Consider the following 25137-nt stretch of genomic DNA (forward strand, 5'->3'; position numbering starts at 1 on the left):
GGTTTGAAAAACAAATCTGTGATCATACTTGTGGATCACAGTGACACGAAATGATTAGGCACATGATTTACTGATGCCTAGTTTTAGAGCTGTGAGCTACGAGCTGTAAGCAATGCTAAGTTTTTCCCAACTTAGAAGTTTGACATATGTAACATGTATGAGATATATGAATTATTTTAAAACAAAATAGAAATTGTCCGAAATGCCTTAAGAAAATATGTAGTGCTGTATCTACAGAGAAAAAAGGAAGAAGAAGCATTCAGTAACTTGGAAATAGCCTTTCTACTTACATGTAGATGGAAGTGCAGGTTGCATGAAAGCTGTTTTAACACAGGCATTTGGAGAAAAACAACGTCTGCTTGCATTTTACTTCTGCAAATTAGACTCTGTTGTGTGCAGGCTGGTGTAGCTGCAGCAGAGGCAGTGAAAGGTCAGCTGACATTGTTTTAGGACACACTTTAATCATCAAAGTGCCCCATGCTGTGACTTCTGAAACAGCTCTCTTCATGCAACTTCATGCTTGATGATGATACTTCGAGCCAGCTGAGAGCTGGGTTGAGAGCGATGCTTTGTTTTAAGTGACAAAGCAGAAAAGTTAAACTTAGTTTGTTTTTGTTTGTTTGTTTGTTTTTAATACGAGAGAATGGTAATGGATAAGAAGTGATATTTTGTTTAAGTGTTGAAGAAAGCTAAATACTGCAACATACGTCTAGTGCATGATCTCACGAGCAATGAATGGATCATCTTATTTATCTTTAAATAAACTCCGATTATGGAGACCTGAGTCACATACTTAGGGTACACCCTCAGGTGAAGGCAGAAAGCTACTAAACAAAGAAAAGAAGCTATATACAATGCGCGATAGCCACAAGACTAAGCACTCACATTCTTTCTGACTCTTAATGAGCCTGAGTTATGACCTTGGCTCCCTTTTTCTGCCTCCACCAGAGATGGGAGTGAAGCTCCCGTGGAATGTGCTCTGTTCTCCTTACTGCATCTATAAAAATAGCATTCAGTAACTTGGATATAACCTTTCTACTTACATTTAGGTGGAAGTGCAGACTAGATGAAAACAGTTAAATTCAACAAAGAGTTCGATTACTCTGGAGAAACGGGAAATGTGTCTGTAACAGGAAAACGTGTAACAGGAACTACATGCCCATACAAAGGAGCTGACTGTGTCAAGACGCAGACAGACAGAGAGACACAGAGACAGCCAATATGTTTATTCTAACTGTTTTAATAGTTTTGCAATTTTCGTTAGTTTTATTTTTCTTTAGTTTTGACTTAAGATTTTAAAACTAAACACATTTTTTTGCTACAAAATCAGTTAATTTTGTGACCACTCATTGCAGTTTTAGATAGTTTTACTTTTGTTTTTATTTTTATTTCTGTTAACGAAAGAATATTTTTTTTTTTTTTTTTTTTTTTTTTTTGACTAGTTTTGTTTTTTTTTTCGTTGGTTTGACTTATCAATGATGAATTTGATCTGCAGTACGCCATTTTGAAAATATGGCATGACAGAGGGCTTACAATTTTGCAGACCAAGCAGCAAAATCAGTAGCAGTACAAACAGTAGCCGCACTTATGGTGACAACACCTCTATGCAAATTCCACTGGATATCTTGAGAAATGAACCACACATTTGTGCCATTACTAGAGCGAAAGAAATGGTTGAGGTGCGGAGCAATTCTACAGGATGATCTGATCATATGTGATGGGAAACCGTTACAACCGAAGTCTTTATACAAAAACAGTAGCTCTTGTGACACATGAAGTTGTTCATGCGTCAACAGGAGGGAGTCTAATTAGTTAAAAACACTAGTTAAAGACACTTCTATACATTAAATTTCAAACAAGTCAATAAGAGAAACAACTCTAGCAGAGTGGATGACAAAGTTGCTGGAAAACAGAGAAATAGTTTTGAACAATCAACTGCCGAGTGATTCTCTTCCAGTTTCTTGCAGGTTGAAAAAGGGTTGAACCAATCCAAGAACCACAATCTCCCGAATAGAAAAGTGAGCAGTAAAGTCTAGACTGCAGACCGCTCTAACCTCTGGTGTTCACTGGTGGGGAGAAGGGCTATCAGTGGCAACACTGAGACACTCGCTCCTCTTGCTGGGTGTCTACTCATTGGAGGCCAAGGGTGTGTCCACGGTCAAGAAGAGGAGAAACGCTCACAGAGGGAGACCTGATGGAGATGGAAATACTAAATGCAAACCAGGATGCCCCTGAGGGTGAGAGACCGCACAGACGACGTCGATGCTGGACAAGAGGATGCCAACTGACCACTGTCACAACAATGTGTTCCATGCTCGTGTTCACAATATTCTTATCACTGGCCCTGGTAGGCATGAACACGGCCTGCACCAGCAACCCATGTGACCCACACTGCCCGAGGATTTACCGGCAGGCTCCAAATGTGACGTGTCCTGAAAGGGGAACCATTTTTAAGCTGCAGCCTATGCCCAGAAGAACGCGCAGCGCAACGAGAAACAAAGAAGTGGAGAACAATGCTGCACCTTCATACCTAACAACACTGCAGCTGACGGCAGTCTGACCAGAGCCCTGGAAAGACTGAAGACCCTGAACGAGAAAATGAAAGAACATTCTGGAGTGGACACTTCCATGTGGGACAGCTGGATGGACGTGTTTGGAAAGTACCGCAGCCTAGTGTCATCAATCCTAGTGTCAATAGCTGTTTTTGCAGCCATATTGACCCTATGTGGCTGTTGTTGTATTCCCTGCATAAGATCCATGAGCAACAGACTGATAGCCACAGCTATTACACCGGACCCTGTCGGCCAAAAAGAAATTATGACACTGCTGGAGCACGCCGACACTGACTCAAACACCGACGACGAAGATGAAGAAACAACCTGTAACTAAAAGAAAAAAGACACTCCTGTTAATAATGAAGCAACAGTTAAAAATGCACTGTCCAGAGACTGTATGCTGATAAAAGTTAAAATGTGTAAAAACAAATTAACAACAGGAGGGATATGTCAAGAGATTTTCAAATGTTTCAAGTATTATTCCCACTGCCATTTGTACGTTATTGAAAGTTTATCTTTAATTTTAGTGTTAATAGTTGTTTACCCATTTATTCTTTCCATTTAATCGTATTTTATGGTTTTACTGTTTCGCTGAAGTGAAGCTTAAATGAAAGACAAAAGCATAGTGTTCTCAGATATGATTCACCCAGTATATTTCCTCTGTACCTGATTCTCTACGAGCCGTTTCACTCCCAGGAAGGGGAGAGCAGGACGTTCTTATCTATACACTCCCAAATACAAAGAGGGGCCCATTCTTCAGAATCACACACACACACTCTGAGATCATAAACTTCACACACACACACATACTCTGAAACGCTATAAATAAAGAACTGCCACAAATGCTGGTTGTGAGCCTGAGACAGCAGCACTCACCCAGCGTGCGCACGTTGTTACCATCTAAACTGTCTTGAGTGTCTTTATTTCGCCTGAAGAATGTCTTGTTTAAATATTTACTCCTTACATCCGGACTACAAAGCGCACCTGAATATTAGCCGCACAAGCTAAAATTAGGGAAACTCCTGTTTTGTTCATACATTAGTCGCACCTGACTAAAAACCACAGGGTTCAAAGCTTGTGCAAAAAGTAGCGGCTTATAGCCCGCAAGTTACGGTAATTGCATGTAGTTAGCCAATGAGTGTATGATGCTTTACTTAAAGATGAGCATTGTCCTCTGCTTTTTGTTATCTGACAGACAAACATGGATTTTATGTTTAGGAAATGAAACAAACAACATCGAGCAGCAATGCTTTAAGTTTGTCCACATATGTTCAAATGCACATTTCTCTCAGTATTAGAATTGGATAAAGAGTGGTTATACAGTGGACTTACAACTAACAAGAGATTAAAAACAAGAAATCTGTATCTGGAGATTAATGAAATATGAAGCAATGCTCCATTTGTATTTAATGGTAAAGGACATACTTTAAGCAATGATTTTACTTGTGACTATTGAAAGCCAGTGTGAAGATCTGCTCAAGTAGAAGTACAGATAGTGATCAAATCTGTACTAAAAGCTGAAGTACTGATTTGAATTCCTTGCTGAAGTAAAAGTAAGGAAGATGAGAAAAAGAAGGACATTTTTGAAAAGTTCTATTTTTTGTTAGCTACATTGTAGAGGGTGACTCTGGCTAAAATATGTACAATCAGGGTTAAAGTGGGATTCAGCAGGTGGGGAAACCTAAAATCAGTTTTAATGGCTTGGTGTGGGAAAAAAATAATCTCAACTCAATAATTTCTATTGAGAGCTCCAATAGATTTTGTTAATGTGCATGCTGTGGTCAGCTGACAGGCTGCTCTTTGTGGATTTATACACCTGAATTCAACCAGATGTCACCAGATGTTTCATGAACTATGCTGGCTGATTTCCATTCTCTACACTGACAGCACTGTTTGTACTGTACTTACTTTATACTAAACAGTACCTGAAAAGTCTAGTAACTCTTTAGTAACTAAAACGTATTTGTACTTCATTACTTCCCACCTCTGCGTGTGTTTGTGCGTGTGTGTGTGTGTGTGTGTGTGTGTGTGTGTGTGTGTGTGTGTGTGTGTGTGTGTGTGTGTTAGGGTAAGACGGGAGTGGAGGTGAAGCTGTGGGATATTAATGATGTTGGTGGTGTTGGTCTGTCCTCTGTCCTCGTGGAGAAGGCTGATCCATATCGGTGTTTACCTGTTTCTGATGCAGTGAGACATTTTTCATCCCTGCTTGTTAACACTTTCTCTCCCTGATTCTTGCTTTTGTCCTATTACAAGAAAATAATAGGTTATTAATGTAGCCTTACATTTGTTTGCCATCATATCAAATGTGGTTTTGTTTGCAGTCACAGGTGTGATTTAGAAAAGCAAAACTACACACATAAATACTCACAAACCACACGGCTGATGAAGCTGTTTGATTTGGATACACATAAAAAATAGCACATCATTTGAATTTTTTGCAGTGTTCATCCTAATGCACAACAGCACTGCATGTCCTTTATTTGATTCTTGAATCAAATAAATGTCAAATTGTCAAGAGATTTATTTTAAATGACACTTCTTCAGCTGAGAGTCTAAGAGTAAAGACACACACACTGCAGGTTTTACTTGCAAGGGCGGTCACAGAGCTCTGTTACCACCCCGGTCTTTATTTATATGCAAAAATAATACAATAGTGAATACGTCTGTTCATAGACAGAGCAATGTTAGTGCGTATGCAGGTGTATGTGTGTTGTGGGATTCGGAAGGGAGTGAAGATAAGAGTGCTTCAGCTCTCCTCTTCCTGGTAAGAGTGAAACTGCTTTTTCAGCTATTGTCGCTGTGGGAAAGTATTCTATCATATGTAGACTTATATCATTAAAAGCTTATACTGACTACTAAGTACAATTTTCCATTGACACAAACATTACTCACTTTAGTATTACAGATACACATAAAGTTCTGTATGTGGAGTACCATATAGGAGGTTGGGCTATGATACTCTGCCAGCCTGGCCACACTCCACAGCTTACATATAAAACAGCTGTGCAGAATAGTTTATTGATAAATCAATTCATAATGTGTTAATTCATCATTGTCACATGGTTCTATTTGAACGCAAATAAACTTTATTTGAATTATACTTGGAGAGACAGAGTGGGGTGAAGTGCAGCGAGAAGAGAAGAGAAGAGAAGAGAAGAGAAGAGAAGAGAAGAGAAGAGAAGAGAAGAGAAGAGAAGAGAAGAGAAGAGAAGAGAAGAGAAGAGAATCATAAGGTTGGTGTTCCTTTGATTTTTATGAAAATCAAATGACATTGCCTGGATCTCCTCCATACCTGCTTCATGCCCTGGAGGATGGGGCTGTGGCCCCCCACACCCTCTAGCAGATCATTACATGAAGGAACCTTTTAAAAACAAACACGTTCATGCTCACAGGTGTACACACGGGTGCTCACACATACAAACTACACCCTTTGTGGCTGCTACCTCGAAGCACACTGTGTGCTGTCGATCTTACGTGCTGCACAATAATATTCAATATGCAGTTTTCTGACTAACTGTGTACAACTTGTCTGTGAAGGTTCTCAGTCATCCAGGTCATCGTAGTCTAAGGAGCTTGGAAAGAAAAGCGGTTTTGAGTCAATGCATGAAAAAATCACCTTGAAAACTGGGGATAAACAGTTTATATATCAAATATTTGTAGGTATCTTCTCATGTTTCAGCTGGGCTTTATGTGATAAAATATTACAGTTATTAATGAAATAAATTTAACAAGAAACAAAGAAGGGGAGGAAACACAAAGGCTATTTGTGTTTATGTTCTTTAAGTTCAGCATACTGTGAAAGAAAAATTTCTTGAGGGATATTTTAATATTGCTATAAAGATATGAACCATTACACTTGAGGCCAAAACTATTAGCCCCCCAGGAATCATGGAACATTTCCCTAAACCTCTTTCCAAAGTTTGCAACATTGATGAAACTTGATATAATCAAACACTAACCAGTGCTATTTACTAGCTTTTGGTACATTTGGTAATATAAAATACATTTTTAGTCTTGCTTTATATCAAATATAGGAAAAAAATGAGGTGGTCAAAAATATTAGCCCCATATGAATGTTTGCTTTCAAAACACATCTACACCAATTAACCAATCAGTGTTGAACCCACACCTGTGCAATCAGTTGGGTTCCTAACAAAATCCAATCAACATAAAAAGACTCCAAGGAACAGGGCTCTTGAACACATGAGAGGGAGTGCTGTTACTCACCATGCCAAAGACAAAGGAATCATGTCTTTGAAAAAAGACATAATGAAAACGAAAATTATGTTGACATTCTGAGGGAGAATATGCAGAAATCTGCTCGTAGTCTAGGCTTAGGTTGTTGTCAGTTGTGGCTCAAAAAGGATACAATATTGACTATTAATGGGCATGGGGCTAATAATTTTGGATGGCTCATTTTTGCCATTTCTTGTTTCTACTCAGTCTATCAATAAAAATATCCTTACTACAATTAGTGGACCTTGTTATTTTGGACACAGATACATTTTAAAAAACAAACACTTGTTGTTAATGGTCATTATATTGAAATGAGGAGTGTTGCCTAATTTCATAAGGGGGGTTAATTATTCTGGCCTCAACTGTGCATGTTTCCTGCTACTAAGGAAAGATGCAATGCAAATCTAAGATCACAGCAGAGCTGAGATAGTGACAGATGATGCCTTTATTGTGTCTGGTTTATTGGAATATACAAAGTCTGCACATTATTTAAATACTTTACATTGTTTGTCCTAATGAACGGACAAAATAAACTGCAGCAGGTGCATCAAGCCCGATGTAGTGTAGTGTGTGGTAGTCAGTAAAGAAATGCACAACATGAGTGAAGATTTGTGTGTGTGTGTGTGTGTGTGTTATGCATGTTTTCCATTCCTCAACTGTTTTTCCCAGTTTGTCGTTGTCTCAGTTTGTGCTGGGCAATTGATACTCTGCTTTATTAAATACATTTTATGAAGGAAAAAAAAACAAAATCTACCTACATATCAAATGGAAGGAAATAAACAGTCAATAACTAAATCTCTCTGTTTGGATTTCTTTTCTTAACTGTGTCAAAGTCAAATTTCCCAGAAATCTAAGAGTGCAATTAATTTTTTTTTCCAGATGTCAGCAAACTCATCAGTCTCCTCTCAGTCCTCTTTGGATCTCAACCTTTCCTCCATCGACACCTCCATCTCTCTACTACTAAGGAAATACTTAATGCAAAACTAAGATCAGAGTAGCGGTGAGACCTTCAACGCCTTTGGTTTATTTGAATATACAAAACTCTGCATATCATTTAAATTATTTCCACTTGTTGTCGTATTGAACAAAATAAAGAGCAGCGGGTGGATGAAGCCCAGTCTGGTGTGTGGTAGTCAAAGAAGAAATGCAGGACATGAGTGAAGTGAAGGTCTGCATTAGTGTAGAGTAATCTTAGTGGTTGATTTGTGTCTATGTCTACATTATGCATGTTTCTGTCAAAATAACTGTCACTGCTGAACTGTTTTTCTAAGTTTGCCATTGTTTCAGTTTTTTCCATATTTAAATTGACTGTTTTGAGGCAGGAGGTGGAGTGGGGCTGAAATATGTTTTGAACAAATACTTGCAAATAGACACGTCGTTCCTGTGAGAGAAACACAGAGGAAGTTCAGATACAAACAGAGAGAGGGTCAGTGGAAAGTAGTCAACTTTTCCAGAAAATCAAGTGTGAGATATATCCACCATACAGCAGCACTACCGTTCATTTTTATTTCCACTGATGTAATCTGATATGGTTTAACCTTTAATAATCTTTTGTCCCAGATTTTTCTCTCACATTTTGCATCACACATGTTGACACATTGACAAATGTTAAACAAAGTCTTGGCGGTAAAATGATAGTATCATGTACTGTATTGTATAATTCACCAAACGTACCTTAAGTTAAAAAAAATCTATTTTCCAGTATTACTGAAAAAATAAATTAATACATGTTTAAAGGAAGAAACAGCAGAAGTTTCTTTATTTCTTAAAATTATTTCAAATCCATAATTTAATGTGATTACTTTAGAAACTTTTAGCATTTCTATCTGATGTTTATGGATGCTTGTTTCCTCCACCACAGCTACAGACAGAAGTAAGTCAAACAGTTATTGCAAATGCTGTAGTATTATCTCAAACTTTTTGACTTAATGGCTGATTGTAAGAAAATTTCAAATTACTTCTGAGTAATTTTAATTTGGCCATATATTACAGCTTTGGGGTTCCATAGCAGCACAGTTAATGTATAAGACAACACAAAAAGGGGGAAAAAGTTGTATATACAAACTATACAGAGATTAAAAAGACAGATTTAATTTATGTTTGTTCCAATGATTTGGCTTTTTTCCCACTTCTTCTATTCTATTCTTTTTTTATTCTTTTTTTTGCCCCAGATGTCGACAAACTTATTTTTCTCCCCTTTCGATCTGCACCTTTCCTCCATGAACATCTCGCTTCCATTATACATGTACTGTATCATCTCTAAACCAAGCTCCTACATCTATTGTGCACTGAGCATCATTATCATCTTCCTCGTCCTCCCCGTCTGCATCCTCATCCTCCAACATGGTCTCCAAGAATGGAGGAAACAAGGCTCCACCTTCATGGAAGTACTGAGTCACTCTGACTGCTTCACCTACAACATCGTCATCATGGACCTGTTTGCTGTCTTAGCGTGTGTCTTTGGTGATTGTAGTATGTTCATGAATAACTTAAACATGTTATTCTGGGCGTTCTTTCTTTACTCTGTCTGCTGGTTTGGACAGATCTTCTTCCACATGCTGACTTGTGTGGAGCACTACATGGCTGCTGTTCATCCCATCACTTATCGGAGCTTAAGGAAAGAAAGAGGGGTCAGAATCAGGAATATCAGCATAGGCTGTGTTTGGCTGCTTTGCTTTGCAATAGCAAGTTTTATAAAGATAAACGATATCATCGTCTCCACTGTGAACAGGGACAGGGTTGACCAATCAAAGAAGAGGGCATTTTACACCATTGTGACCATACTGGGAATACTGGTTTTGAAGTTTGTTTGGGATCTGAATTGGTCTGTAGTGTATATTACAGGAGGACTTAATGGATGCATGTTAATGTCATGGGACGCCCTATTTAATCTCCCCAGCAGCCTCTTGATGCCTCTGCTGTTTCTATACAGAAAGGGTAAATTTGTGTGTTGCAAGAACAACATGCAATGAGTATTAGAGAGGAGCCTAGGAACATTTGGGGTTGTCTCTTGCTGTATTTCTTGCTATGAGCAGATGACATCATCTGGAGATCCGACCCTGGGGGGCAAGCAACACCAGAAAAGCAACTGATGCCTGAACATTGTCTGCCCACTATTTTTTTATTTCAGTTGTTTTCCTGCCAGATTAAAACTTTCTAATAATTTCCACTTTTCCCTGTGGTTTATAACGTAGTAAGATTTGGCTTTCCACTGAATTCTTTTGGGTTTGAATTTCCAAGGAATGCTACTTTTCTTGTTGGATTGTTATTATCAATTATTTATGTTTATTCCAATGAGTTGGCTTTTTTTTCCTTCTTTTTATTCCTGCTGTCTTACTATTTATAGTTTATTTCTGCACAGTTGGTGTGTAGAACCAACAGTTTTGTTGTACTTGTACAATAACAATAAAAAGCTTTTCTATTTTGTTCTTTTTCCCCAGATGTTGGCAAACTCATCATTCTCCACTGAGTCCACTTTGGATTTCCACCTTTCCTCCATGAACACCTCCCTCCCTTTATACATGTACTGTATCATCTCTAAACCAAGCTCCTATATCTTTCGTGCATTTTACATCACTGCCATCTTCCTCATCCTCCCCATCTGCATCCTCATCCTCCAACATGGTCTCCAAGAATGGAGGAAAAAAGGCTCCACCTTCATGGAAGCACTGAGTCACTCTGACTGCTTCACCTACAACATCGCCATCATGGACCTGTTTGCTGTCTTAGCGTGTATCTTCAGCTATTGTGGTAGTGTCATGAAATATTTAAACATGTTATTCTGGGCGTTCTTTCTTTACTCTGTCTGTTGGTTTGGACTGATTTTCTTTCACATGCTGACTTGTGTGGAGCACTACATGGCTGCTGTTCATCCCATCACTTATCTGAGCTTAAGGAAAGAAAGATGGGTCAGAATCAGAAATATCAGCATAGGCTGTGTTTGGCTGCTTTGCTTTGCACTGTCAGGTTTTACAATGATAGATGATATCATCGTCTCAATTGTGAATTTTTGCTTCTTGACATTGTCTTTAATCGTCTCCTCCTTCTGCAGCCTTTCTGTTCTCCGTGTCTTAATTTATTCAAGCCCAAGACAAGACGGCAGGAACAGAAAAGGGATTGACCAATCAAAGAAGAGAGCATTTTACACCATTGTGACCATACTGGGAATGCTGTTGTTGACATTTGTTTGGGATCTGAATTGGTCTGTAGTGTATATCACAGGAGGACTTAATGGATGCATGTTGATGTCATGGGACGCCCTATTTAATCTCCCCAGCAACATCTTTTTGCCTCTGCTGTTTCTATACAGAAAGGGTAAATTTGTGTGTTGCAAGAACAACATGCAATGAGTATAAAGAAGAGCGCCTAGGAACATTTGGGGTTGTCTCTTCCTGTAGTTCTTGTGATGAGCAGATGTCATCATCCGACAATCCAACCATGGGGGGCAAGCAACACCAGAAAAGCAACTGATGCCTGAACATTGTGGGCTCACTAATTAATTGTGTATTTTTTGGCTGTTTCTCTGCTCATTTTTGCATTTTCATTTTTGATTTTCATTCAGGTGTTTTCCTGCCAGATTATAACTTCCAATAATTTCCACTGTTTATAACGTTGATAGGATTTGGCTTTCGACTGTATTCCTGTGGGTGAATTTCCAAGGAATGCTGCTTTTCTTGTTCGATTATAATTACACAAAGAACACAGAGATAAGCACATCTTTAGGTCTGTATGTTCCTGTTTTCTTCTCAATCTCTATCCTCTCAGAGATCAGCACATAATCAGCATTAAGTCAGAGTAGGTTAATTAGATATATTTCATGTGAATTGATTATGAAGATTATTATTTTAACAAGGAGAGATCATTAAAAAGAAATGGACATGCGTTATTGATGTAAAGAATTTAGATAGAGGTATTTGGCACTTAGCCTCTCATGGCCCGTTTTGGCGGAACCGAAGCCGAGCTGTGAGTAGAGTAGGGAGTAGAGATGGCCCCCTTGGAGTCTAGATGCTCTTGTTGGAGATGAAGATAGTGGCTTGAATGGAGCCTGAGTGACGAGGACAAGGTGGTGATGGGGAGGAGGTATGTTGAACAAAGGCATGTGCAAGGGAGAATGACAGATACACAGTGAGATTTAAAGTATGCGGCGTGAATGCTAAACGGACTGAAGAAGGCCGGGAGTAAGATGATTGGACTAGACCAGTGATGTCACAAACAGCTTGACAGCGTGGGAAAGTGGACGTGAAGCCTAGATTTAGTCTGCAACACCTCGGAGCAGACAGCTGTAAAACCATAGATCAGGGGTGTCGGACTCCAGGCCTCGAGGGCCGGTGTCCTGCAGGTTTTAGATCTCACCCTGGGTCAACACACCTGAATCAAATGATTAGTTCATTACCAGGCCTCTGGAGAACTTCAAGACATGTTGGCCGCTTATCAATGCCCAGAAATGCTGAAGTGCGTACTCGCGTTCTCGGTGAGCGTACCCGCCGAGCGCACGGGAGTACGTACCTGCCGAGAACGCGAGCACGGACTCGTGGGATGTTTCTCAATTCTCAAGTCCGCGAGCGGGGGCGGGGGGGGGGAGATGTGCCGGGAGTCCGCTGTTGAGTTTTGGACGAAATGCATTCTGGGATATTTAGCTGTCCCAAGTCTACACCGATGCATGCTCGATGAAATGGGCGGATCGAGAACACATCCGGGACTTTTCGCGTTCTCGGCGTGATGCGTGCCAATTGGAACAGTACTTGGTCTCCGACTGATGACGTTTCACGAGTACACGAGAATGCAAGTACGCACAAGTACGCATATTGATAAACGCCCGTTGAGGAGGTGATTTAGCCATTTAAATCAGCTGTATTGGATCAAGGACACATCTAAAACCCGCAGGACACCGGCCCTCGAGGCCTGGAGTTCGACACATGTGCCATAGATCTTCCTTATTGAACTTATGCATGAGCTTCATTTGATTTTTCCTTTGCATTCTTTTGCTTTGCTCCTGCTAAATTGCTTTAATAAAATACCCTTCATAAAGAAATCTAAATTGTGGACCTTTGTAAACCTTTTTGAAACAGTAAAGGTAAAAATCTAGGTACTAGTTTACATCTTATATATGACTCTTACAGGTTCTTCTAAGAGTAACAAGCCCTTGTGGTTTGCTTTTCCAAACCACTATATTAAGCCCAGTCATATTCCAAGAGCACTGATCTAGAAGGGAGCTGCCTCAACGGGTGTTTGTGGTAGGATACTGGGCTTGCGAGGCTACTCAGGGCTGGGTTTTAATCAGAGTAGGCAGGGTAGACATCTAGAGAATAGATGCAGTTAGAACTCCCAAATCTGTTATTAATCTCTGTCTCTCTTCCACAGCATGTCTTTATCCTGTCTTCCTTCTCTCACCCCAACCGGTGGCAGCAGATGGCCCCGCCCCTCCCTGAGCCTGGTTCTGCTGGAGGTTTCTTCCTGTTAAAAGGGAGTTTTTCCTTCCCACTGTCGCCAAAGTGCTTACTCATTGGGGTCATATGATTCTTGGGTTTTTCTATGTATCTATTATTGTAAGTTCTACTGTACAATATAAAGCGCCTTGAGGCGACTGTTGTTGTGATTTGGCGCTATATAAATAAAATTGAATTGAATTGAATTGAAATCTCCTAACCCAGTGGATCCATCCTAGCTCTGCACTGCCTGCTGGGTAATATTCATCACAGACTCACAAAGAGAAACGAGAGTGTACAGCATGAGTGTCAAACACGGGACAGAACCAGCCTGCCTAAGGGTCCAATCAGTGTGGTTATACAGTGGACTGACATCTAATAAGAACTAAAGGGAAGAGATCTGTATGTGGAGAATGATGAAATCCAGGGGGGAAAAAAAGCAGACAGCTATTTTTATACCTCATTCAGACAAACTTTCAGATTAAAGGCTGCTGGCCTTAACTCTATAAAGCGATGTTTTAAGTGGAGGCTCATGAAAGACTGTTCTGTTGATTACAGACACAGTGAGTATTGTGTTTGCTAGACCACCACTGATGGCATCCTAAAGCCTTTGTCGGGGCCAAAATGTATTTTTCTGATTACTGTTTTGATTCACTATTGATGCATTATAATCTGCTGATGAGTCTGCTAAACAACCAGAAAAACGTCCCTTTTGAACGTGGATTTTCTGCAGCACCACTGAATGAGACTTTCTTTTCTAAGATTCAGAAAGGTTTTCATGTTGGGACATGTGCAGGTGAAACATCTGAACTCAGGAATGAGAAACACTCTTATTTATGAGTGCAGCAACAGCCAAGCTCCGCCCCTGACATGACTCATACCAGGAAAAAGGATGTTACTTTTCCTCAGTAAAGAGAGATGCACAGACGATCAGACTGAGTTCAGATCCAACTAGCAGCTTCCACTCAGTGAGTCCAGCTACAGGAGAGAAAACTGGAAAACTCCCACACTGCTGCTTACAGCTGCTGACGCTCCACACACTGAATCTGAGTGTGAGCAAAACTCCTGTCTGCTGTTTTCAGCTTCACTCACAGACTCAATGGCTTCCAGATCAGAGGACGATCTCTGCTGTCCGGTGTGTCAGGAGGTCTTCAGAGATCCTGTTATTCTGTCATGTGGCCACAGCTTCTGTAAAGACTGTCTGAAGAGATGGTGGAGTGAGAGAACAACACATGAGTGTCCAGTTTGTGAAAGATCCTCGGGGAATGAACCATTTGTAAACCTGGCTTTAAAGAACCTGTGTGAGTCGTTCTTACAGGAGAGAGATCAGAGAGCTTCAGAGGCTCTCTGCAGTCTGCACTCTGAGAAACTCAAACTCTTCTGTCTGGACCATCAGCAGCCAGTGTGTCTCATCTGCAGAGACTCAGAAAAACACACCAACCACAGATTCAGACCCATCGATGAAGCTGCACAACAACACAGGAAGGAACTTCAGGAAACTCTGGAGGCCTTAAAGAAGAAGTTGGACGTTTGTGCAGAACTTCAAGTGAAGTTTGATCAAATAGCAAAACACATTAATGTCCAGGCCCGACACACAGAGACTCAAATTAAGGAGCAGTTTAAGAAGTTTTGCCAGTTTCTAGCAGAGGAAGAGGAGGACAGGCTGGCTGCAGTGAGGGAGGAAGAGGAGCAGAAGAGTGGGATGATGAAGGAGAACATGGAGGCTCTAAGCAGACACATAGCTGCTCTTTCAGACATAGTCAGAGCCACAGAGGAGGAGCTGAGAGCTGAAGACGTCTCATTTCTGCACAACTACAAGGCTGCAGTGGAAAGAGTCCAGCGCTGCCCCCTGCTGGATGATCCACAGCTGCCCTCAGGAGCTCTGATAAACCAGGCCAAACACCTGGGCAACCTGACCTTCAACATCTGGAACAACATGAAGGACATGGTCTCCTACACTCCTATCATTCTGGACCCAAACACTGCTCCTCCAGAACTCATCCTATCTGAGGATCTGACCAGTGTGAGACGAGGAGATGAACAACAGCTTCCTGATAATCCAGAGAGGTTTGATGAGCTCTACTCTGTCCTGGGCTCTGAAGGCTTTGGCTGTGGGACTCACAGCTGGGATGTCGAGGTTGGATACAGTACATGGTGGAACCTGGGTGTGTTTGCAGAGTCTGTGCAGAGGAAGGGAGATGAAATGACTGAATTATGGAAAATAAGATTCCATAAAGGTAAATACTACGCGTGGCCACCATCACCTACAGGTTCTGCTCTTTCAGTACAGAAGAAGTTTCAGAGGATCAGAGTGAATCTGGACTGTAACAGAGGAAAGCTGACGTTCTCTGATCCTGATACTAACACACACATACACACCTTCACATACACTTTCACTGACAGGATGTTTCCGTTCATTAACACAGTGGCTGGTAAATTGAAGGTTCTGCCATTGAAGGTGTCAGTGTAAATTAATTCATTATAATTCTATTTCTAATGTTGTTAAAAGCCAGTTAAACTGCAGCTGTCCTCCTGCTGCTTTATTGTTCCAAAGATCTTTATTAATCACACTGTTCTCACTCTTTCTTTGTTTCTGCTGTCCACTTTTTCACCTGGAAGATCATTTCACTGTTTCTTATTGAATGACCCCCAAACTATCAAGTTTTTAATCTGTGATGATGTCAGAAGTTAGAAAGCTATCTGACCAACCAGCAGCACACTGTTTATTTTAATGGCAGTTTTTTGAATACATGTAATGTGAGGAGCATCTAAAGGTAGCCATTTAGAGCACAGTTTTCTCACTTCAGTTAACATTATCATCAAATTAGATTTGTAACAGAAAGGAGACGTACCTTGCCAAAAATGACAACAATTATTTCTTTGAAAACAGTCATTTACCATAATAGTTATTTATGGTGGAACTGATTGTAAATCAGAGCACAAGAACAGTAATTCTAAAATCACAAGAGTTGTAAATAATTTGAGCTGTATATAAAAAGAAGCCAGTGGAAAGAGCGTGTGTGGGCTTATACAAAATTACATTTATTACCTTGATGATGGAAGTAAAGTGTAAGAATGGAGATGAAATGTGTTGAAATTACACTGGAGAAGAAATAATGTTTATTAGAATGATGCATTATGTTATATAAACTGTGTCCAATATAAACTTTGATTAATGTTTCTGTGCAATATTCTAATGTAGCTTTTTTTCAATGTTCTCATCTCAAATTCTCAGAATTTTAGTATTGTTAGTGTTTTATATGGTGTTGGTTTGTCACAACATTTCAATAGACAACATGAGTTTTAAAAAATCTTTAGTTTGAGTTCACATATTTGGAATGCTTTATTTGTGCTTCTGATAATATTGTGAATACTGGATTACAATATATTAGAGATGGCACGATACCACTTTTTTATGTCCGATACCGATACCGATATCATAAATTTGGATATCTGCCGATACCGATATGAATCCGATATAGTGTGTTTTTTAATCAATAAAACTGTTTTTTTAATATCTTGCTGCATTTTGTATAAGTTCATACTCAAGTTTAAATAAACAACAACACTAAAGCTATTCTGTTATACCTGTATGTAAAAAAATACACTGCACCCAAAATATTTCATAGTTCAGGAACACTGATCAATCTAATAAACTTAATCCTCCCTATTCTGGTATTTTAAAGAGTACTTAGCAGAAATATTAAGCAACCTAACTAATAGGGTTGCAAACTCCCAGCAAAAAAATAGGGAACCACCCACCCTCCACCTCATGATGCTTAATCGATGTAATCAACTTTAATTTGATGCAGGGTGAAAAAAAAAATGCACAGAAATAAATTATTTTTCAAGAATAATTAAATAGATTCAACATCTTTCTTCAACAGAATTGCAGAATTCACAGATGGTACCTTCTCAAAGAAAAAAGTACTATAGCTTACTAGGGTATATTAGACTTAACAGTTACTATATACAGTAATGGACTTCTATACATTTTAAATCAGATTAAAACTTTGGGTGTAAGATTCAGATAATTATTTATTAAAAGCTAGGCATTTTAAATGAGAATAAGAAAGAAAAGTATGTCTTTGTGCCCCCTTTTCCCTGTTCATGCCCTATCGGCCCCCCTGGCTACACTTTGCTAGATCCGCCCCTGCACAGTTACCAGCCGTCAGCTACGTAGAAAAGGATCCTGGTGTAGAAAGTAATATTAAATAAATTCTAACAACAGCTTATCAAGCTTAAACGTGCTGCTGTTGTTCAGCCGCTGGTTTCCTCTTTCTGGTGCAAAGTGGACCAAAAACAAAGAAGAGAGACGGACTCGCGACAGAAAAGCCGATCAGCTGATCGTTAAGCAGTTTCACGATTGAAGTAGCCGCAGGAAGGTGAGGGAGAGAGAGAGGCAGTCGCTCCATATATCGGCTGTTAAGCTTAACATGGGAACGCTTTACAAACATTCAGAGATGAACTTACACACTTGCTTTACTTCTCTCTGGGATAACTTCCTCGGAGATGAAATGCTGGTTTGGTAGCGAGGCTACAAATACACACAGCCGCTCCATCACGTGAGCACACTGCTCCTACGTGCTACGGTTATGAGCCGAGTTACGCCGTGTCGCAAGTTTTGTGAGGTGTTTTTTTGATATTTAATGGATCGGATTACATTTTTTATTTCTCGCCGATATCCGATCCAGTAATTTAGGTCAGTATCGGACCGATACCGATACGTAATATCGGATCGGTCCATCTCTACAATATATCAAAAAGAAATGCATTTTTCACACAATTAATTCTGTATTTTCTTTGTTTTAACTTTGAAATTATGTTTAAGATTCATTAAAAAACTTTTAAAACAAACATTAACAATCACGGACAAACGACAGATGATGAAATGATCCTTTTTTCTGAAAATCCAGCTGCTGTACTGAGAAAAACTAGTCGTGCTAAAGATACTTATCTGTAGTTTGTTTCTATTTAGGATCGCAGGAACATCAGAGCATAATAAACATGTGTAAAGAGCCAAGAATATGCTGCTCTCTTCTCAGCGTATCTGGAAAACAGAAAAATGAGACAGATTTTTAGAGACAGTAATCAACTGTGGCCACAAGATGGCAGCAGCTGATCAGAGATCATTTATGGGACAGAACACTTCTACTCTGAAAACATCGAGACTGCCTTGTTTGTTCTGTCCTTTATGGATCTGATTCAACCTAACAAAGTGAAGAATGTCCAGACCAGCATAGACATGTGATGTGATTTAGTTTTGCAGGTAATTTGTGGATGTGTATTAACAATATGTGACTGACAGTGTTGGGGAGTAACGGAATACATGTACCGCCGTTACGTATTCAGAATACAAAATATGAGTAACTGTATTCCGTTACAGTTACCGTTTAAAAAGGTGGTATTCAGAATACAGTTACTTTGTTGAAATAAATGGAATACACGGCGGTACTTCCCTGTTTCATATTGTCGCGGGTCCGGACTGTTTGGGTTTGTTTGACAGCTACGTTCTGTTGTTCCAGGCGGGAGCATTACGGTTGCCATGGTTACAGGGTGACGCGCTCTCTCTCTGCGTGTTTCCTGGGTGAGAGCGCTTTTTGTTGTTGTTGTTGTGCTAAGCTAATAGACAGAATGCTACAGGCATAGCTCTAAAGCATGTAGCCTGATGGGCAGTGTAGTCCGTGCTGCAGGGAGAATGGACTACCATACCCGTTATGTGTCTGTGAGCGAGGGAGGGAGAGAAAGGAAAAGTCCGAGCTGTCACGGAGCAAAAACGGGAGCTGGAAGCATGTAAATATAATAATAACCACTGCAGCCAAGAAGAGTGCCTGACGAGCCCAGCTGTAAGTAAGCTATTAAGACCCCAGATAGCAAGGAAACATTGAAACAATGTTGAGTCAATATCAGGCGACGTCATTGAAGCAACGTTGAAGTGTGACGTTGACCCAACATCACTCTTGCACCCATTTTTAACGTTGAAACAACATCAGGTTTTGATGTTGAATCAATGTTGAAACCTGACATTGATTCTACGTTATATTTTCTAACACTGTTGACATTGAAACAATGTCAGATTCTGATATTGAAACACTGTTGAGCTATGGTATTGATTTTCCACCTCTTTCGTACAGTTGCTTTTTATTGAAAAAAAAACAAAAAACAAAAAAAGGTCAATAGACATGTATCATTTGCAAAATACTTTATTAAAAGACAAAGTTTCCTATTTACATTTCTATGTTTCACGTCACTTTTTATTATTTACTCCGGGATGGGGATGGATGATGTGCGTCCTGCATGCCACCAATCATTTATCTGGAGCATATCTGAGCCATTTCTGGACTGCTTGAGCAAAGACCAACTCAGACATAGAGTTCGCCCCTACCTGCTGCGCCAGGCCATCTAGGACAAAAATAGACACACACACAAAAAAACAAAGACAAAAAAAGGGAATTAGAGCACACGAATAAGCTCTTGTTAATTGTCTTCAGCAGGGAGAAAGTATGTAAACTCCTAGGCTGATAAACATGAAAGTCACCAGGCGGAAATCAGCAAACTGCCGCATTTGATTCCCAAAGAGCTATAAGCTGAAAATGTGATATTAGCATGGTGTGCCGTGTATCCTTTAAAACAAAATAAACATGGGGTCCTCGGGCTGTACAAAGTGTACAACCCGAGGACAAAACAAGCCGAAGACCAAAGACTCCATCTCCAGATTAACCGGACATGAAAGTCTTGTTATTAAGAAAGACAAAGTAATATAGCAAAAAACAGACATAGGAAATGTGAAACGCACCCAGCACATCAATTGATCCCTTTATTGTTCACTTTAGGCTCATAAAACTACAATAAATGTTAAAACTTACCAAATATGCATCTGCACAGCGCTGTCTCTTTAAATGCCCTTTTTGCTTTGTCTGGTCCTTGGTTTTTCCCCTGCCCAGTTGAGTACAGAGGCCAGCTCCTTTGTAATGGCATAAACCATTACACGGGCGGACTCGCACCTCCAGTGTGGTCCAGCAGCACCAATCAACGCAAAGCCGTCTCACCTATAGACACATTTTATGAGATGGAATTAGCGTGTCTCATGTCTTAAATGTGTATGCAAGTGCTTGTGTGTTTACTTCATGTAATTGATGATAGAAACATGTCATTTAGTTTTCCCTAAAGCCTGATTTTCAAGTCATACAAAGAATAAACCAAAGTATTGGCAGTACAATGTATTTCTATTCCCTTTTGTTGGATATTCATTTGTTAGTTCTTGTAACTGCTAAAAGTGTTTACTAGTTTTTGCCTGTCACATATATTTGTTATACCATGTAAACTGTGAAATTCCAAGATTTTCAAACTTGCCTTGTAATAGTGGCCTCACAGAGTCTCTGGAATCTACAGAAGAAAAAAAAAAATCACAACAAGATGACATTCAGGAGTATAAATTGGTTTGGTTTTTTTTTTAGATAAGAGTACAATGACATTGTGATGCAGCTTTAAAGCTTTTTTAAAAGCATACCATCTATAGGGAAGACATCAGACTCTGCATGCTGGCGAGATCGCAAAGCTGTGTCGGCTTGTGCCGGAGTGGCGAAAGGTGCCGGAAGCTGGGTGGGGCATTATGATGGTTGCTATCAGTGGGCTGGGGGGCAGACTGGAGTGATGAGGGCTGTTTAGAAAAAGATAATTTTTAAGTATTTAAGAATACAGACAACTTGTCAAAAAGTTTCCTCGTGTCAGACACAGATATGTACACAGACACTAGACAGTATTTTATTACCTGGTATTTTCACTCGAGGGGCCTGGGAAACCGTTTTTGTAGGCTGCTCATCCTCTGAGTCCGTATATGTGTACAGGGATTTGGTCTAAAGAAAAGAAATTAAAACGGTCCTAAGTAATTGTAAATATGCTTTTGGCATATTGTTTCCTAAAGTTAGTTTGATTTCTAACAACACACACAGGAAACAGAGACGTGCAAGAAGGTACAGTATACAATGAATTTTTGAAGTGCACAAGTGTACACGGCTTTGCATTTTTTAAAAATTTACAAACTTCCACTTTTTGGACTATATGTGGTGATATTGCAGTATGCAAGCACCACAGATATGTATAAAAGACAAGATCATAAATTCTTAACAATCAAAGATATGTTTGTGAATAAAAAGGTTTTACTTGTGCTTTCTTTTAAGACTGGTCCGGGTTTTCTTTTTCGGACTGAAGGTCAGACGTATCACAGCGTTCATGTGGATATCTCTGACGACTGCGTTCTGCTTCGTGAAATGTGCCTGGAAATACAAACACAATGTACGGCCAGACATACATTACGTGTGGACAAAAGGTGCAAACGCATAGAAAAATCAGCGGTTTCAAAAATACGCTGGTACGTGTGGACGTAGCCTTATTCATTATTCAAGGCACAAACGGAAAGTCATGTACGCGTGCAACGTAAAGTTAGGTGACCGTGCAACGTACAGTCACGTGGGCATGCCGCGTGAGCATTCAAACTGAGTCTAAAGTTTTCGTTTGCGAATGGAAGTGGGTGCTCTCCAATCATCAAAAGTAACAAAGTCATTGAACACGTTTATACAGTTAACTTTACGTTTATCAATCATATATCACAGATTTAGAATTTTTTGTAGTACTAAGCAACTACAGAGCGAAAGTCTGGGTCAAGCGCCGAGGCCACGGCAAGAACAAAGGAAAACTCGAAGCGTTAAAGCTAGCTTTGTAAGGAAATATAACGAAGAAATTATGAAACGAAAATGTTTTCTTTGTTGATATATTTTGTTCGCAGTGCAATTTATTTGTTGCCGGATTGTAAGAAGTAGACACAATTTCGGGCTCGTAAATAACAGTAAAAAACTCGTTAATTTTTACTGTTATTCAAATGCAAACATGGAAATAACGAGTAGGAAAAAAAAAATCATTCATTCTTACCTTATACTAATCGTGGTGCAGGCCAGTGCAGTGCATGACCTGAAGCCTCCTCCGGTCAATTCCGCTGAGAGTAAATCAAATGTCCCGCTCTACTGTAGAAGACGATGAATACCTGGGGGGATGTACCAATGTGAGAGGGGTGCTGCGGAATAGTCCAAGTGATCGCTGCTTTAATTTCGGTCAACTATACATAAATTGCACGTGACACGATTTTTAAAGCTGGTGAACTAGACCAAGTCATTGATAACAAATGAACAATAAATCTACTTTCTCTGGTACTTTATACCCGATCAGTTGCAATGCAATTTAATGCTCAACTACAAATCGATGGTTTTTGATGGTGACCGGAGCCGAATGATCGTCAACTATAAATAGACGTTTTCTCGACGTTGTTGTTGTCACTTGGTCGACTATAAATAGATCAAATATCAATGACAAAAAAACAACGGTGAATCAACATCGTTACAACGTCTCTATAGTAAGACCGTCGGTTTACCACAGTATTTCAATGTTGTTACAACATTGCCATTTCAACCCCGACCATATACGACGGTTTGGATGAAAAATCAACGTAGATTCAATGTCGTCTTGCTATCTGGGACTCAACTGTACACTGTGTTCGTGTTTTCCTCCGGAAAAAATAAGTTCCGTTGGAGAAGCCTTTCAACGCCTCTCTCTGTCTCCCGCAAGCAAAGTTGACCCAGACAACAAAGTAAAGCTTTTCGGCTACCAGCCCTACACGAACCCGACGTATTAGCCAGAGGTCCCTTTACTACGTTTAGGAGCCGCGGACCTTCAGTAACAGTAATAAATCACAGCAATAGGACATTCATGTAGTTGTAAACAGCATGATAATATATTAAGTATTCCAAAGTATTCAGAATACGTTACTCTCATTGAGTAACGTAACGGAATACGTTACAGAATACATTTTGGGGCATGTATTCAGTATTCTGTAGTGGAATACATTTTAAAAGTAACCTTCCCAACACTGGTGACTGAGTGAAAAGGATGTCACCAGGCAACTGGGATTCAGATTAATTTGTGCTGGGCTCTACAGAAGTTATTGGGGTTTTTTTTGCACATATGTACATGTGTGTATAAATTAATATTAACCGTACTATTATTGTGCTGTAAATTCATCAACTTGTCTCAATAGAGGCCATCTGTGCTTTCAAGGAGAGAATAAAACAGCACCTCCCATTGTGTCAGTTGTTCTCTGGTTTTTGCTGCATTAAATTACTACATCCATATTCTGAGCAGGGCCATCCAAAGATACAAGCCCGTCTGAAACAACATACATCTCAACAGTACAAGCACTTAGTGCCTGGAAGATGATTAATTGTATCAGTCAAGGCAGAAGTATGTACAGCCGACACAAACCCATTGACTTCACATGAACACAGCGGTCTATGAATTTGCAAGTGGCAGGGTTTGGTTTGTGGCTCAGCTACAGGTGAATGAAGGAGCGGTGGGCTCAACGTGTGGTGTCTGACCCACACAGCTGTTCTCCATCACCTGGTTATGCCCTCCCTATTGTGTGCTGCGCAGAATGATTTGTCTTTTGTTTTTTTAAAGCACTCACTAACCTGCAAAGCTGTGGTCATCTTCAGGTCTTTTATTGCTACATTCCCCTTTCCAGTGTCCCTCGTTCTTACAAGTGTGACAGATTTTAGCAGGATCAACCTTTTCCTTCATATCAGGAACATGACTCACAGCACTTTGAGAAAACTAATGAGAGACAGCATGGAGGTAAATTAGGCCTGAACCTAAAATGCCCTCCTCTGAATCTTAGCAAGTGCTTGCTCCTTAGAATGCATCAAAACATATTCATCAACCAGGAGCAGCTGCAAAAGCCTGGCCTGTGATGTCGGGCTTGTACAAGACATAACAAAGAAGAGAGAGTCACACATACAATTTTACCAAGTTCATTATTAAGCATAAACCTAGGAAAAGGAGAACCAAAAACCACTATGTGCTAAACTATAACCAGCATGTGACTGCAATTAGAAAAAACTACAAACCAACCACAAACCAAAGCAGAAAGACAACAGCCTACTGGGTGGAGCGCCTCTGGGCATGAAGCATACTGTATTTTCCGGACTACAAAGCGCACCTGAATATTAGCCGCACAAGCTAAAATTAGGGAAACTCCTGTTTTGTTCATACATTAGTCGCACCTGACTAAAAACCACAGGGTTCAAAGCTTGTGCAAAAAATAGCGGCTTATAGCCCGCAAGTTACGGTAATTGCATGTAGTTAGCCAATGAGTGTATGTTGCTTTACTTAAAGATGAGCATTGTCCTCTGCTTTTTGTTATCTGACAGACAAACATGGATTTTATGTTTAGGAAATGAAACAAACAACACTGAGCAGCAATGCTTTAAGTTTGTCCACATATGTTCAAATGCACATTTCTGGATGGCTCACTGACTTCAACACTCTCAGTATTAGAATTGGATAAAGAGTGGTTATACAGTGGACTTACAACTAACAAGAGATTAAAAACAAGAAATCTGAATCTGGAGATTAATGAAATCCAGTAAAGTATGAAGCAATGCTCCATTTGTATTTAATGGTAAAGGACATACTTAAAGCAATGATTTTACTTGTGACTATTGAAAGCCAGTGTGAAGATCTGCTCAAGTAGAAGTACAGATAATGATCAAATCTGTACTAAAAGCTGAAGTACTGATTTGAATTCCTTGCTGAAGTAAAAGTAAGGAAGATGAGGAAAAGAAGGACATTTTTGAAAAGTTCTATTTTTTGTTAGCTACATTGTAGAGGGTGACTCTGGCTAAAATATGTACAGTCAGGGTTAAAGTGGGATTCAGCAGGTGGGGAAACCTAAAATCAGTTTTAATGGCTTGGTGTGGGAAAAAAATAATCTCAACTCAATAATTTCTATTGAGAGCTCCAATAGATTTTGTTAATGTGCATGCTGTGGTCAGCTGACATGCTGCTCTTTGTGGATTTATACACCTGAATTCAAC

The 25137-nt window shown here is 39.8% G+C and overlaps 2 protein-coding genes and 1 long non-coding RNA gene across 7 annotated transcripts in view; 2 read left to right on the top strand and 1 right to left on the bottom strand.

The window, feature by feature from the left end:
- The window catches only part of LOC120438165, a 28287-nt gene that overhangs the window by 2570 nt on the left and 580 nt on the right, over positions 1-25137 (top strand). Inside the window, exons 2-4 of one of the 5 annotated variants that reach the window (XR_005611710.1) lie at positions 4623-4739; positions 5665-5788; positions 7671-10223. Coding sequence is in view for 2 of the 5 variants with exons in the window: in XM_039608599.1 (XP_039464533.1) it covers positions 4660-4739; positions 5665-5788; positions 10232-11140 (1113 nt within the window). In the remaining 3 variants the exon portion in view is untranslated. The other 4 variants (XM_039608599.1, XM_039608600.1, XR_005611708.1 and 1 more) reach the window with 4 other exon arrangements.
- Positions 1786-24361, bottom strand: LOC120438211. Its single transcript, XR_005611723.1, has 2 exons — positions 24261-24361; positions 1786-3539 (listed from the first exon to the last, which is right to left on the bottom strand). It is a non-coding gene; the product is annotated as an uncharacterized LOC120438211 (long non-coding RNA).
- Positions 14124-16723, top strand: LOC116329914 (nuclear factor 7, ovary-like). The gene has a single exon (XM_039608598.1). The coding sequence runs from the start codon at positions 14316-14318 to the stop codon at positions 15684-15686; it is 1371 nt and encodes a 456-aa protein (XP_039464532.1). The 5' UTR covers positions 14124-14315; the 3' UTR covers positions 15687-16723.

This window comes from Oreochromis aureus, linkage group 3, assembly GCF_013358895.1.
Source record: "Oreochromis aureus strain Israel breed Guangdong linkage group 3, ZZ_aureus, whole genome shotgun sequence".
Taxonomy (NCBI): Eukaryota; Metazoa; Chordata; class Actinopteri; order Cichliformes; family Cichlidae; genus Oreochromis; species Oreochromis aureus.